Below are 15851 nucleotides of genomic sequence, written 5' to 3' on the forward strand. Positions count from 1 at the left end.
ATATATATATATATATATATAAATGAAGCATCATGTTACTTATGTCTCTCTGATTAGCTTCAGCCAAATGTCACATCGGGTTTTTACTATTTACTGTTTCTGTTACTGTTTCGAATGCCTGAACGAGGAGACAACATGTTCAAGAGTAGGATTCAACATTAAGGGTTGCCCGATGGCCCGGGTCAAGTAAAACACCATGTTGGGCAAGTACATTTAACAACCTGTTTAAAAAAGGGTTCAGTCTGCTCCATTGAACTCAAGCGAACAGTCATCTGCTCTTTCTCCCCTTTGAGGGTGAGCAACTGGAACAATGACAGGATCTCATCACTCGTGAAGTTATGACAACCAAATACACCGCAGCGCAAGTATCGCAATTTCTCCTCAGGCAGAGTGACAAATAGTGACAAAAGCCTCAACGGCTGATTGATCATGAAAGCCGCACTCAAGTGAGTCCCTTGAATTTTAGCGGCTAAAGTAGATTGGAAAATAGTGTTATGGGCACTGCCTTTGATTTATTTGGTGTTTATTAGACCCCTGATGAGACAAGAAGCTAATGTTGGTGAACCCAGCGGCCAGGTTAGCTGGGATGCATATCGCTCAAAATAAGGATTTGAAAATACTTAGTAATAGGGCTGGGACGATATGCTTTTGTTCTGATTGGATTCTTTCACGATACATGGGTGCCAATTCGATTTGTATTTCAATTTTCATTTGCATACACTATTTAATGATTTAGTCACCAATCTTTCCTTAATTTGGCCTCACTTAAAGTGATGGTTTAGAGTAATTTAACTCTAGGGTCCTTTGAACCACGACCTCGAGCCAAGCAACCCCTCAAAAGCTTTTTTCCACCTGGGTTGAACATTGGGCGAGTTAGCGTTATCAGCTGGTTAGCTTAGTGCAGGCGCTAATGGAACCACGGGTGTATCTTGTAAATTACACCACTAAAAATGCCTGAAATTATACCAAACTTCCACATTAGTAAAAATAGGTTTTGTACTCATAAATTGATGGATTGTGAAGTTTGTAAGTACACCAGGAGTTCATTTAAATAACACTTGCCTGCTGGCTTCTGCTCTCTGCTGCTAGCGCTACAGGCAGTAAGACAAGTGCTTAGGGACATCTACAAATTACAAAACCGAAAAGAGATACAAACGTATTTATTAATTTAATCATTGAATAACGTAGTGTGTCCAAAACTTATCTCAATATAACTTGTCTCTTGCTAGTTTTACTACAGCACTTAATTTAAAAAAATAAGTTAAATTAATAAATATTTTTATTGTATCTTTTTTTGGTGTTGTAATTTGTTCCATGTCTAACTCATTCATTGTAATTACCAAAGCCATTTCAAACAACTGTCTGTAGCCATGTTGCAAACTTTACTATTGACTGACGTTGCAGCGACTGTCGTCATCCGTTTAGCTTGTCTCTGGCCCGCCTATATCAGATACACTGATACGATGAATTCAGCTCGGCTGCAAGTGCATAGTTAATGATTAGCATCACTTGATGCCAGAGTAACTCAATTCAAATTGTGCTCTCGTGAGAACCCTGGATTTCCAGGGTACCCAGTACATGTAATACTTAACAATTCAATAAGAAAAAATGTGCAGTATAACACAGGGATGATGCCCTGTGTCCTGGACGCAAAATTAGAAAAGATGCAGTAAGCTAAATATTGGCATCAAATCCGTGAATCTCTAAATCTACCCTCTGGTCACCATTTTCTTACCGTCTCCACATCTATCTTGCAAGGTTAGAGACTAAATGCCCTTGCTGCCACAAAACTGGAAAGAGGAGAGGAGGCTCTACACTATGAAATACAAGAAATCATTAAGGGCTACAGCCTTGAATTACAGACTACCATCTTAATCAAGTTTAATGTTTTGTAATTTCACATAATTTGACTTAGTTCATTTTCTTATCACTTATCCCATTGGATTTACTAGGTAAATGGTCTTGGAGTTCTCAACTCAATATGTGACATTTGTATAATGTTTTGTAAATAAAGTTTTCAAATTTGGGATTTGGGTTTAATTTTAAGATACATTTTCAACATACATGAATGTAACCGTAATTATAACCATAGACCATTGATCATAGATCATTGGCGTCCCATCCAGTTTCCCTGGACCCACTCAAATAACCACCTGTGGGTCCCGGGGACTCACTACAGTGAAAACCTATTAATATCACTGGTAATGTCTTATACAAATTTCACGTTTTTATGTTCAGAAAATCCAGGTAGACAATTGTGGTTAGTAGGCAGGGAAATCCTGCTGTGATGCCAGAGCCTCATAAATCCTGCCTGCTTGGCATGAGTAGCGGTAGAAGAGCAGCGCTGAGAGAAGCTGACACACAACAGAGGCCAGACACACAAACATGCCAGGTCAAACAGCTCAGACTGTAAGTATTGTGATTTGATCAGGGTGTGCGTTAATTAACACACATTCTGTGACGGTGTGTTAATTGTTTAAATTACTGTATTATGTTTATTTTCTTCAACTCTGTCAATCAGTGTCATCAAAGCCTCCACTCGATAGTATGAGTTGTTAAAAGAACAATTACAGCACACTGGATCACACAGACCAAGAGGCATAATGCTGTGGGTTCGTGAATTCTTATGTTTGTTGTAATTTGTTTATTTTTATACATGTGTTGTGTCTGTGGTATTCTGATACTGTATAGCCAGGCAGCTGCACTCTCCAACTGTCAGCGGAACACCCTGTGACAATAATGAATATTGATTTTTGCCCGAAAATACACGAGTGATTGGAGATTGAAGTGTTTAATTCCACTTTGCGCCTGTGCCAAGCTTTGCATTGGTAATCTATTTCAGTTTGAACTTTTACGCTGCCGTGGGCAGTTCTGTCTGCTTCAGTCTTTGCCTTATTTACAGTGAGTTTTTAAACTTTGTTTTCTGACTTTGTTTCTGTCTCTCTCTCTAGTTCACACTCTTAGTCCGACAATACTTGTTTTTGAGGCCAATACTAATATAAAATAAATATGGTATTCCAACGAATACACACTATTTAATATAAAAAAACTCATAGTATGTTTAATAAGAATGCCTTACATTTTGAAATTATATATATATATTTTTTTAAATATAGTTGATGAAAAACTAAATTCATTCTTGACTTTGGAAATAGTACTTTGAGAAAACGATCAACTTTAAAATCCATCTGTACACCTCACTTTTAATTATAAATAAATATATTATTCACAACCTCCTAGTGCATCTAGTGCACCTGCAGAGCAGCCACCCCACAATAATCTTTACGTTATGCTGCCCTCGGTTTCCGTCACTGTCATCCTTCTCTGTTTCCATTTCTTCTCTATTCTGTTTGTTTTGTAGTTACAGCAGGTCATTTTGAGTCAAGACTGGGTTTGTAAAAGTTTATAGTCTGCCATGCTGTTATCTCGCTTTGCTCCGCCCACAAAGGCATAGCTTAAAAAAGCTGACTCGGAGTTGACTCAGGGGTCCCCTAAATCACTAATATCCAATGTCCATAATTAGTCAAATAAAAAATAAAAATGTACTTAAATCAAGCTTTCCCCCATGAAAATATTTGAAAAGAAGAAGGGGTGAAATTTAATTTCAGTTAGGGGGCTTTCACATCTGCCTAATTTAGTTGGGTTGAATCGCACTAGAGTTCGTTTTCCCCCTTGGTGGGTTCATTTGGGCAGGTGAGAACGCAGCAATCAAACTCTAGTGATAGACACTTTGCGGAACAGTTGCGAATCCGCTCCGGAACAGCGGCGGATTCATTAGGTTTCCATTAAAGTCAATCTGTGTATTTTCACTGACTGCTGAACGGCTGGTGGGTATTGACGGACAGCGGAGCATTGAGCCAACACGCAGCGGATCCGCAGCCGTTCTGCAACAGGTTGAAATTGGGGGTAAAAGTGTACCAAACAAGAGTACCAACACCTGCTTGATGAGGTGGTCTCAGTGCGCTTTTAATCGAACTCTGGACAGAGCCTCTAACTGGGGCTTGGGAAGGAGCATGAAGGTGCTGGAGCATGTTAACCTGATAAATGCATATATCTCTGGAGGTCAGTGCTCGTTGGCATGTATTTGCTCTAGAATTGCCACAGTTATCCAAGTAATGTTAGAGCAATCAAAGGAGCCATAACTGATTTAATGAGCCATTTGCAGTTTCACTGTACCTGTAGAGATTAAGAGGGGCACCATCAAATCGCGGTTCAATTCATCCCAGAGAAGACAATCCATGAGCGGATTGAAATCTGCAGACTCTCCCTCTTATCCTCCACCCGAAAAAACATGGAAGAAACACTGTCAAATTGAGGTTAAATTCATCCCAGAGAAGGTGCTCCATGAGCGTTTGTGGTGAGAACGTGATCTGGCCTCGAACCACACCAACTACTGTATGTGTTAAAGTCTGAGCTAAACGGCTCCTGTAGCCAGATCCACTTTGCAGTCTGCGATGCGGCAGAACATACGAACTGTAGCAGCTTGCATTGTTTCTCTCACAGAAGCAGACTGCGCTGTGTACCCCGACTACTCCATTGAGAACACGGGGCTTCAGACCACCTTGTTCTGTTTCCCTTCCCTAATATTAGCATCTACAGTGTTTAGCTCCAGTTGTTTGGCTTTTTAAGCCCATATAACCCAAGGACAGATCCTGCACTTGAATAGCACCATTTCTGTTTTTCTATTTTCTCATTGACAACTCTTAAAACAGCAACATGCATTTTTACACACTTGTTTATTTAACAGGCCCCGGGCGTGAGGCCTGTGGTCAGATTAAAATGTTGTTCTGAAAAGAACGGGAAAATTATGAGACTGGCAACAGGTATTGTGTATTCTCTCGCTTCTGCCAGACTTTATTTTACACAGAAACATGTTCTTCTCTCAATTTCACCGTCCTTCTCAAAAGAACATCATTAACCATTGTGTTTTCTTCACTTTCGGGACCCTCTCGTATCCCTCGGGTCAGATTGACCTGTGACTTATTTGGGGGTTTAAAAACAATTCTGAAATAAAATTTTACTTCAAAAAATATTGTCTTTATCTCAATTTCAAACAATTGAGATAGCATATGTTTTTGGAATTCAGTCTCTACTAGAACACAATTAAAAATGGAAGTGTGGTTCGTTTTTTTGTCATAAGGTTATAAATTATGTTAAAAATCCACTATGTGATCATTCTTATCTTGGAAAAAACAAAAGTGGTGGTCATATGCAGAATAATTTTATGAATTGAGTCAGGAATACATGTTTATCACAGAAAATAAGGTAAGGCCATTGATTTTCAGTTATAAATAAATGTATATTTGTACCATTTCTTGTAAAAAAAATTAAATGGGTCAATTTGACCCAAATACCATAAAAGGGTTAAGTTACCACAGTTTCCTCAATAAACATAATTTTCAGAATGTTTCAGTGTGTTTTGTTTGGTTTCACATCCAAATGAAAGTAAAATACACTTTTTCCAAACTTCTTTGGTCTGCTGCTTACAGCTTTGATAGCTGATAGCTATGATTCCCGATGTGCAGGCTTAATGCTAACATATTAGCAGAATGCTGTTAATTCCATTAACAAACAGCTGGCGTGAGACATTACACAAGTAAAAGTTAACTCTATACATAACAGTATTTCAAACACAGATTCGCTTGAAAAGCATTTAACATGACTTAAAATAACATAGGAGCTTCAAAATCGGACGTTGTGTTAGTGCAGCTAGCTTGCTTGGCTTTAGCTGTAACACTCCGACCACGTTACTGTGTTCCTCTATATAACTTCTAATTACAATCTTCATCCAGTGTAAAACACGGAAAAGCTTTTATACCACGTACTGACATTATTCTGACCACATATGTGTGTTTTTACCAGCGACTAAACTGGAAGGAACAGGAAAATGATGAGACCGGCAACAGGCATTATGTTTCTGTCTGTCGCTTCTGCCAGATGAGAGGCTAAAGCCACAAAATGCCGTCTCACTGGAAGGCGCGGCCCCCTTGTGGTGAACTTTGGCATACAGTTTACAAAATAAATTTACACCAAATGCAAGAACTGAGGCCCTTATAAAGCAATATACATATGCTGACTATTTAAAATATATATAAATGAAACCACATAAGGTGACCACACATTGCTCACATTTACGATGGAAAAAGTTATTTAATTTAAGGGCATCTGGTTTCATAAAGAATTAACCAGGCTTCACAGAGAGAAAATGAACAGTTTGTAGTTTACTAAATGAATTAGCAGCACAAACTTTGTATTAATTAGTAACACATAAATCCTTCTCTCTTATTGGCACTCCCTTATATAAGTGCTATCTCCCCTCCCTATTTATTTTCTTTTATACATATAAACACGAAATCCCCAGAAGGGAGGCTCCCTGCTCCCAGTAATACATATTAAAGTGAGTGCTGGATCCTTTAGCTCCAAAGTTTGTCCAAGTGGTTGTGAGAATCTTTGGTTGTGCAATCTCCAGAAAGGGATTAAGTCTCTTGAGAAGAAGAGATGGAGGGATATGGTAGAGACACGGGGAAGGATGTGGAGGGGGAAATTGTGTTATTCTAGGGAGGTAGTGATGGCAACCGTGTTCTTGTAGGGAAGTAGTGTTGGCAACCGCTCATGAAAGGTGACGACGATTACTAAGAGACAAACAGGGGAGTGGGGGTGGGGCGAGAGAGAAGAAATGGAGGGAACATGAGATGTTAATGGATTAGGGAGAACGTGCGGAGATGGAGGGGTGGAGATTTGTGTGTCTGTTAAATGTCATATGGAACCACGTTGTTTAAAAGAGACTTCAAAGAAACTATAGCACCCAGCGTAAACTAAATTGACACGCTCACATACATGCAACCCACACCGAAGCAAGGCCTGTGGCTGCAGTGAGTACATAGGAGACCTGAGGTGTCCTCTGTCATGCCTGATTAGAAATACAATGAGGGGAAAGGCATAGCTGAGAGACGGTGATGGGAAAGTGTGTTAAGTCAATGCACATACATATAAATCTGCTCTGCTGCTGCTTGGAGCGCTGCTGTCTACTTCTTTTACATCTGCTGTGATCAAATAGCATTCAGGAAACCAGTTGACATCTCTTGACAGCCTTTTGACACAACTTTGTGAGCAAGAAAATTTGTGTGCGTTTCTGTGACGGAGTGCCTTAATGTCTCTGCCCAAGTGTGTTTGGCCTACATGCATTGCTCTGCCTGTGCGCCAGTAAAGGTGAAAAGGATCAAAGTTTCTGCTGTGATGTCAGGTTGTGTCATGTTACTGCGTGGGGGTCAAGCAAGGCCGGTACAATCAACAGCGGTCAGAGAAACAGAAAGGAGAGAGATTGTTGAGCAGGGTCTGTAATTCAAGCTTCCCACTATTCTTGGAATTTAAAGAATTTTGAGAGGATTGGTCTAAACAGTGAGACAAGCAATTTGACAAATTCTTTTAGGATATCTGGAGGATCTTGGAATTGGCTTACTGTTACTTAACAGGGTCTGACCTACCACATTTTTTTTTCTTTATTTACTCTTATGTTGGTTTCCCCCACAACAGTCCTGACTGTAGTGTAACACCAAAATGTCAGGAATGTGATGGGAACCCTGAAATTTGAGAAAACCTGGGTATTTAACTAGGGCTTACAGTAAAATAGAAAGTAGACTTAAAAAACAGCTAGGGTGAAAGCTCTTATAAGACACAGTTACGTACTGTATGGCTTGGCTCATTTTTTAATAGCACCCAGCACTCAGCTATTTGCTGTTTTTATACTGTAGAGTATAAGTTTGTGTGTATATATGTGTGTGTGTGTGTGTCACATACATATATATATATAAACACACAGTATATACTTGCTTTGGCAATGTAAATGTTTGTTTCCCATGCCAATAAAGCACCTTTGCATTCATTGAGAACTGTTTCTTCTTCTTCTTCTTCTTCTTGAGAGCGGTGTGCAACATTCATTTCTGTTTCTCCACAAAGGGATAGTCAATGAGACACAAAGCAATTTGACTAGGAGATTGGCAGTTGGATCTTTGGATTTAATTGTGGTGACCATTACGTATGTTCTTGCCTGTGTTTTGGTAGTTGTCGTGTTTGTTGGGGCTTTATTATCGGCTTTTTGTTTACCTTCCAGTCCTTTCACAAACTTGCCCATTGCTCAGCACAATTTCCTTAAGCCCCAGGCGACCTCCTGACATTTCTTGTTATGTCTGACGGTCCAAAAACCCATCAATATCTGTTTAATATCACATAAGACAAAAAAGCTGATGTGCTGTTAAAGTTAAAAAGACCACTGCCAAATGATCTGACATGAATGGGTCTTCATGTAGATGTAAGACCACTCAAAAACTTGTAAACTAAGGTCACATTTTAAATTTCATTCAGTCTGCAGTAGATTAAACTGCTGTAACATTAACCTTGTCAAACCCCTGTTGCTGTAGTTTACTTGATTTGATCACATTTTTTCTTCACTGAGAACTAGCGATCAGAGCGTTGCATTTATCTACTGGTGGGTTCTCTGCCCTAGATTCTCTTTGTCAACATGAGAGATAGTCTTCCAAGGTTACAAAACTCCTGTGAATAGCTTGACAAGAGCTATGCAATTTTAAGTCTTGTGGTCAGCATGGCATCTGAGAGCAGTATTTTGGTTCATATTAAACTCAGAAGTTTTCAGTTTGTCACAATTTAGTGCTTCTTGTTATTGACTGTGTTGAAGCGCTTATCTCTCATTGCAAGTAGTTATTACACAACAGTCTAAGAAAGGACACATTTTTAGTTTTCTGCAGTGGATGGTACTTTGTGCAACCAGAATCCTGGAATCAGGTGGATTTAAGAAATGCTGCTATGCAGTTCTCTATCCAAGCTAAACTTAGCTAAGTTAAGCTAGCTATGCAAAAATACTTCCTCCCGGGGGCACGAGAGAAATCACTGTGGCCAAATTAATTTTCTCCCTTCTGCTTGTGCTGCTGCAACCTGAGGGATCACTGAGGCAGAGAATCAGCCAAAGAGAGGAGAGATGGTGCTGGAGGAGAGAAGGAAAGGGGAGCAGAGGAATTTTAATGTGGCTGTGTGTGTCTCTTGCTGCCTGCCAAAGAAAAGCAATTACTATCACAGCTCCTCTCTCTCTCTTCTGCTCTCTCTTCTGCTCTCTTTCTTTCTCGCTCTCTCTTGCTCTCTCTCTCTCTCTCTCTCTCTCTCTCTCTCTCTCTCTCTCTCTCTCTCTCACACGTGTGTGTGTGAGACTGCACTTTAGCACACAGGGAATTGGTATGTTGATTGAATAAAGGGTGGCTTGTACACTGTGGTGTTTGGGAACTCTGACACAGAAGATGTTTGTTTCTGCCGTGTAACTTAGTTTAAAAACCTGGAAGTAACCAAAGCTTTGCTTAGAAACCTTGAAACATCCTATCACAAATGTCAATGTTCATTTTTAAGCTCTCTCTAAGTGTGAAGGTGACCATTTGGAGAGGCGCTGATAAACAGCCAACAGATAAGAGCCGAGAGACAGGCAGGCAGGCAGGCAGGCAGGCAGGCAGAAAGACAAATGGAGGAATTGGGAAGATACTTTGACGTGGAGGTTGAGGGAAGTGAGGAGAAAGGCAGGGAGAGAAAGTGTGTGTGTGTGTGTGTGTGTGTGTGTGTGTGTGTGTGTGTGTGTGTGTGTGTGTGTGTGTGTGTGTGTGTGTGTGTGTGTGTGTGAGTGTGAATCAGGACTCACACATCACTTCTCACGTCAGCCAGAGCTTTAAATTTTCTCTTTTTCCCTTCTATCTCTTATTATGTTGTTAGGATGCGGAGGTTTGCCTACTGTAAGGTGGTTTTGGCCACCTCTCTGGTGTGGGTGATGCTGGACATGTTCATTTTGCTCTACTTCAGTGAGTGCAACAAGTGTGACGACAAAAAAGAGAGAGGACTGCCCGGGAGACAAGGTAAGTGTAGAGTGCCACACATTAACAAATGATCAGAGAGACACACTCTCACATCCTTTCAGCATTGTGTGTGTGTGTGTTTGTGTGTTACAGATGCCCTGATCAGGACGCGGGACGGGCCCGGCGAAGGGGGAAAGCCTGTGGTGATCCCTAAGGAGAACCAGGACAAGATGAAGGAGATGTTTAAGATCAACCAGTTCAACCTCATGGCGTCTGAGATGATTGCTCTCAATCGGTCACTGCCTGATGTCCGCCTGGAAGGGTGAGCAGCTTCCCTGCAGCTAATCATCTGTCCTGTCACTTACTCATACTCTACTCATTAAGTTCCCGTCAAAATGGCTCTCACTGGCATCCACTGTTGGTATAGCCAGAAATCAACTGTTTTTTGTGCTAACACAAACTTGTCTTCCCGTTTAGTGCGTTTGATTTTGGCCTATGTGAAAGATGAACTCTGGTGTGGACTATATAACTGAAACCACCTGAAAAAGAAGGTTCTCAGTACCAAGCAAACACTTGTGCGTTTTTTTTTTTGTGGTCTGAAAGTAACCAAAACAAAAGCTAAACTACTGTTAAACCATCTGCTGATTGTGAGCTGTACCGGAAGGGTTTCTATGACAAGTGAGCTGTATAAGCGAATCATTTTCAAACCACGATAACATGTTTGCGTGTTAGCACGACTGTGGGATTTTTAGCTGATCAAGACAATCAAAAACAATTAGCACTGTGGTGTGTTGTGCTTGTGTCTATATGTGCTGTCTATTAGGTCCATTAAAAAGTTCTGTGGTGACCCCCCTCAGTAGTATTGCTGTACAAGACACTCTTTTGCAGTCTATCAATTACTATTAGGCTTTTTTAAAAGGTATTTCTGTCTGAGCTCTTTGTGACACCAGAGAAGATACATTTACACATAAGCATGCGTTGAAGTGCAGCATGGGCAGTCACTGGATTATGATTTACCTCACTAAAATGCAGCAATATGTCATTTTTGTCACTTGGTCCATCTGGACCAAATGAACCAAACTACAGGTGTAAAAGTGACAGTTTTGAATGTCAGTATTTTGGCATGTTTCCGGTAAGAACACAGACTCAATGTCTGCTTAGAATTAGTATGTTGTATGTCATTGGGGACACAGCAAGCCAGTTATTTTATGTGGTGACCTAATGCTACATTTACAGGCGTTACTAAAAGGTCTAACCAATACAGTAATGACAGATTTCTTTAACAATCCCGCCTTTCTGTCTGACGTATCAAATGAAACTGCCTCATCATGACTAATAACCCATTGGTTCACTCTAAAGGTTAAACCCTCACTGGCCTGTTTCAAAAAGAAATACATGCTGTCATGTTGCCCCTTTTTTATTTTGCTTCAATAATACTAGGTTGTATGTTCAATTCACAAGTCTTTCTTCTCTATAATGAGGAGTTTAGTGTCACTTAAGTGTCTGTCAGTGCCAGCGGCTGCAGGTTTTTCAGTCATTAGACAGGCAGAGAGGCAGTCAGAACAGCAGACAGGCATGCATCCAACCAACAGCTTGAGAAATATGTCAAGGTTAGTTCAAGCAGGTGGAAAGCAGCTCGGCCTCCCTCCACCCTCTGCCCCGTGGTGCGCTTCAGTAGAGGAACATGCATTGATCAGTAATGGAGGTTTTGAGAGCGATAGACAGAATGACTGACAGACACAATACTGACAGGCAGGGGCACATGCACACTAGACAGGCGGGAAAGACAGAGGACATTGATCCGTGAAATAGGTTTTAGTCTTTGAGCGAGAGTTGATTACTAGGTGTGTTTTCACTCAGCCTTCTCTCGTCTATCTGCTTTTCCAATTAGGAGATAAGACCGAGTCATTATCAAGCAAGGCAAAGAGTCCATATGTGCAGGCACGCATCCGTTTGCGTGTGTGTGTGTGTGTGTGTGTGTGTGTGTGTGTGTGTGTGTGTGTGTGTGTGTGTGTGTGTGTGTGTGTGTGTGTGTGTGTGTGTGTGTGTGTGTGTGTGTGTGTGTGTGTGTGTGCGTGCATGCGTGTGCATATGAAACACTTTCCATGACAATTTTAACTGTAACATGTTTATGAGCATGCATAAATAGATGTTTGTGTGTGTGCGCCTGAGTTTAATGTCGCAAGAATGATGCCGTTCAATCAGAACCCGTCTGCCCGCCCATTCTGACTATCCCCACAATCCACTGGCTGGAGAAACCGCCTGAAACTCATTACCCTGCTTTGCTGTTGCCAGATTTTGCGCCAGAAGTCGTTTGGGTGGAAACACAGAGATCTTGTTATCTATCAGCTGCACAGTCAAGATCGTCTATGAGAAGTGGTCTTGGTAGATTTGTTTGTGTTCGTGAGAAAACGGAGTACACAGAAATAACAAACTGATGTGTAAAAGTTGAAGGACTCAAAGGGTGTCTCTGTTTTTACAATGAATCAACTTGTGCGATCATCACCCTCTCTTTCTTGTACAGAGTACAAGCACTCACACATGCACACCACAGATTAAGAAGTGTGTGTGTGTGTGTGTGTGTGTGTGTGTGTGTGTGTGTGTGTGTGTGTGTGTGTGTGTGTGTGTGTGTGTGTGTGTGTGTGTGTGTGTGTGTGTGTGTGTGTGTGTGTGTGTGTGTGTTTTGGTACAGCTGCAGGATGGAGTATATTCTTGACCTTCTCTCCTCCGTTGCCATTACATTTCTTCTTTCAGAATCAGCAGCAGAGAGAGAGAGAGGAAGCATTCCAGCGCTCTGGATAATTACAAGGAGGGAGGGAGTTATGATTAGAGATCATATTCCATCTGGCTATTGTGAGGGTTGAATCTGTCAGAGGAAGGAAGTCACAAGCTGCTTTCAGTTTTGTCATGAATAGATGATAGATGTTTCAGCAGCTTACTAAGCGTCTTTTGACAAAAACACTTGACTCTGAGACAGTTTTAAGTCAGAGAGCTTGCATGCAGGTATCATGGCAGGTTTTAGGGTTTATTGCCCTACATAGGTTTGCCTACAAATTATTTTTGAAAGAAAGATTGTCTTTCTTGCAACCCCAAAATGGATTTTGTTGGCCAAGTAATAAGTGTTTAGAAGCTGTGATATGGATACAATCTTCTGTTACTGTATGTGGTGTATCATGAAAATGATAAATATCATGAAATACAGCAGTACATTTTATGGAAATTCACTCAAGGATCCTTTTATAGATTCAAAAAAAACAAAACTGATGGGAATGTGTGATGCTTTACCTCAAAACTGATACATTTTTGTATAAAACAAATACAACTCCTGTAAAAAGTGCACTATGTTGGACGAGCTTCGAGCAGGTTTCAAATCACTGCAAGCTGATTTTCATACTAAAATAAAATAATCATTAATCAATGGCGGCCTGTGAGATACAAAACCGAGCGTGCGCGAATGCTCTCGCGCAACACTGCTATGATAATGATTCACACTCTTAATTAGCATCACTAATCACTAAATGGTCATCATGCTGACCCACTACTTCTGTGTGTCTGTCTAATTTGGAATTTACGCTCGGCTGCTCGCTCATTATTCACCATCCGTTTTCAGTGTTTGAAGTCACTAAAAATATGTTTTTTCACGAGGCCATAAACAATGATCTGATTAATGCATCCATTTCATGACTGACTAATGCGGTTTAGTTGATGTTTAAGTTCTAGCTATTTCCTTCTTGTTCAGCTCTCTCTTGTGTGGACTCACTTTAGCTGCAGCTCTCTGTAGCAGTCTCTTACAATCAGACAGAGGCTGGACTGTAATGTCTCTACTAGAGTGTGTTTCTTTTTTCTCGCTCTGTCTCTGTCAGTTCAGTTTTGTTCATAGCCTACAACTTCCCTTTTTTGCACATGTGGTTGTCTTTGTGTAACCACGTCTGTGTTGGTTTTTTGAGGCAATTATCACACTTCCTCTTGTTGTACCATGTGATTGTTTTTTGTTTTTTTGTCCGTGTGTTGTCTCTTCAGAGTTTTAATGTTTTGAAAAGTTGCTTGGTATGCATATTTGTTGCATTAAGTATCTTTCTATCATTCATATCTATTATTTTTTTTTGCAATTGATGATTCAGTTTTGCTTTCTTTTTATAGGTGCAAAAACAAGTTATATCCCGATAATCTTCCTCGTACCAGTGTGGTGATTGTATTTCACAACGAGGCGTGGAGCACACTGCTGCGAACCGTCCACTCCGTCATCGACCGCTCTCCACACACACTGCTGGAGGAGATTGTCCTGGTGGACGATGCCAGCGAGAGAGGTACACGCGCACACACACACACACTCACACTCACTCACTCACTCACTGCATAATTCCTTCAGTGCTTGTGCCTCTTGTTTGAGGCTTAGCCTATTTTTTTTAGACCTACTGTATGATTTTGCAGGGTTTGTGTGTGTAGCAGTTTGTGCGTAAGTGTGTCTGTGTTGCCCAACACCCAGTCAGCATATATGGCCTGTGTGGGCCACTCCACCCTGTGCAGTACTGTTAATCCCTGTTTGGGGGAGATTAGGTCTTTAATTCGCCAGCCGCGGGGATTACACTCTGTTATTACCCTCAATACCCCCCCATCCACCACCACACAGCACCATTTCACCCTATGGGACCTTCAGTTGGATGGTGCATATCAGGGGGGTTGTTATTCTGCAGGTAGAAGGGAACTTGGGGAGGCATGCCAAGGCACATTCACACAAGCACTCACTTACTTTTGATCTCGGTTACTACAAAAGGAATAGTTTGGAGGAGTGGCTCCTAATCCACCTTTTGTTGTGTGTGTTTTTGTCTGTGTGCTTTTGTGTGTTTGTTGGATTTTTTTATTGCATATGTGTGTATATGTTTATTTTTATGTTTAAGATTTCCTAAAGCGGCCGTTGGAGCAGTATGTCAAAAGGCTTGAAATCCCTGTCAGAGTGGTGAGAATGGAGCAGCGGTCTGGACTTATTCGTGCTCGCCTCAAGGGAGCGTCCATCTCCACTGGCCAGGTGTGTGTGCCTGTGCACATACGTGACATCCACTACCCGCTGACCTGCTCACCATATGGTCTGTGCAATGTTTGGTTTGCCTAATGTTTTCTTACCTTGTTTTCTAATGGTTTCTAGGTCATCACCTTTCTGGATGCTCATTGTGAATGCACAACAGGGTGGCTAGAGCCTCTGCTTGCCCGCATCAAGCAAGACAAGTAAGACACACACACACACACACACACACACACACACACACACACACACACACACACACACACACACACACACACACACATAAATACACAGACTATGGCAAGCAAAAAAAAAAAATCAATAAACTATTGTTGAGCCTGCATGTGGCTTGCCCCTGTTTTTATTTGATGCTTAATTACTCATTCTTTCTTTACTGCTTCCCGCAAGCAGGTGCTCAAATGCGCACATACACACACTAGGGCCGCACGATATGAGGAAAATATGCCATGTGCGATAAGGTTGTGGAATATTTGCAATAAAAAAAACTGATATTAAAGTGTACTCTGTTCTGTATGGAGCTAGAATTGAATTACATGTAAGGGAAAAAAAGATCTGAGAGGAAAAAAAGGTTTGAGAGAAAAAGTTATCACACTGATAGCAAAAAACATTTTGAGAGAAAAACGAATATTTGAGAGAAAAAGTTTTCATACCAATAGCAAAAATAAATCTCTCTATAAATACTTTTTTAAACTCTCAAATATATATTTTTTGCTATCGGTTTGAAAAAAAAAAATCTTTTCTGTGTTTTTCTCAAAACGTTTTTCTTCTCGCTCTCAAAAAGTCTTTGCTCTCGATTCAGCTTTTTGCTCTCGTCTCAGGATTTTTCTCTCAATGTGAAAATATGTGTGGGGCCACGTTCTTATTGGCCAGTTGGGTGAGCACCGTCTTGTCTTGGGAGTCAATTTGAATCTTAACACCATTGTCACCGCCATAGATGGATAACTAGCAGCCAGCCCACTTCTAAA

General features: G+C 40.9%; 1 protein-coding gene across 3 annotated transcripts in view; it reads left to right on the forward strand.

The window, feature by feature from the left end:
• The window catches only part of galnt1 (UDP-N-acetyl-alpha-D-galactosamine:polypeptide N-acetylgalactosaminyltransferase 1), a 40723-nt gene that overhangs the window by 16085 nt on the left and 8787 nt on the right, over window positions 1–15851 (forward strand). For all 3 annotated transcript variants that reach the window (XR_004332447.1, XM_032518563.1, XM_032518564.1), the window contains exons 3-7: window positions 9766–9905; window positions 9999–10167; window positions 13986–14152; window positions 14744–14871; window positions 14989–15068. Coding sequence is in view for 2 of the 3 variants with exons in the window: in XM_032518563.1 (XP_032374454.1) it covers window positions 9767–9905; window positions 9999–10167; window positions 13986–14152; window positions 14744–14871; window positions 14989–15068 (683 nt within the window). In the remaining variant the exon portion in view is untranslated. The remainder of the gene's footprint in view (window positions 1–9765; window positions 9906–9998; window positions 10168–13985; window positions 14153–14743; window positions 14872–14988; window positions 15069–15851) is intronic.

Source organism: Etheostoma spectabile, chromosome 6 (assembly GCF_008692095.1).
Source record: "Etheostoma spectabile isolate EspeVRDwgs_2016 chromosome 6, UIUC_Espe_1.0, whole genome shotgun sequence".
Lineage (NCBI taxonomy): Eukaryota > Metazoa > Chordata > Actinopteri > Perciformes > Percidae > Etheostoma > Etheostoma spectabile.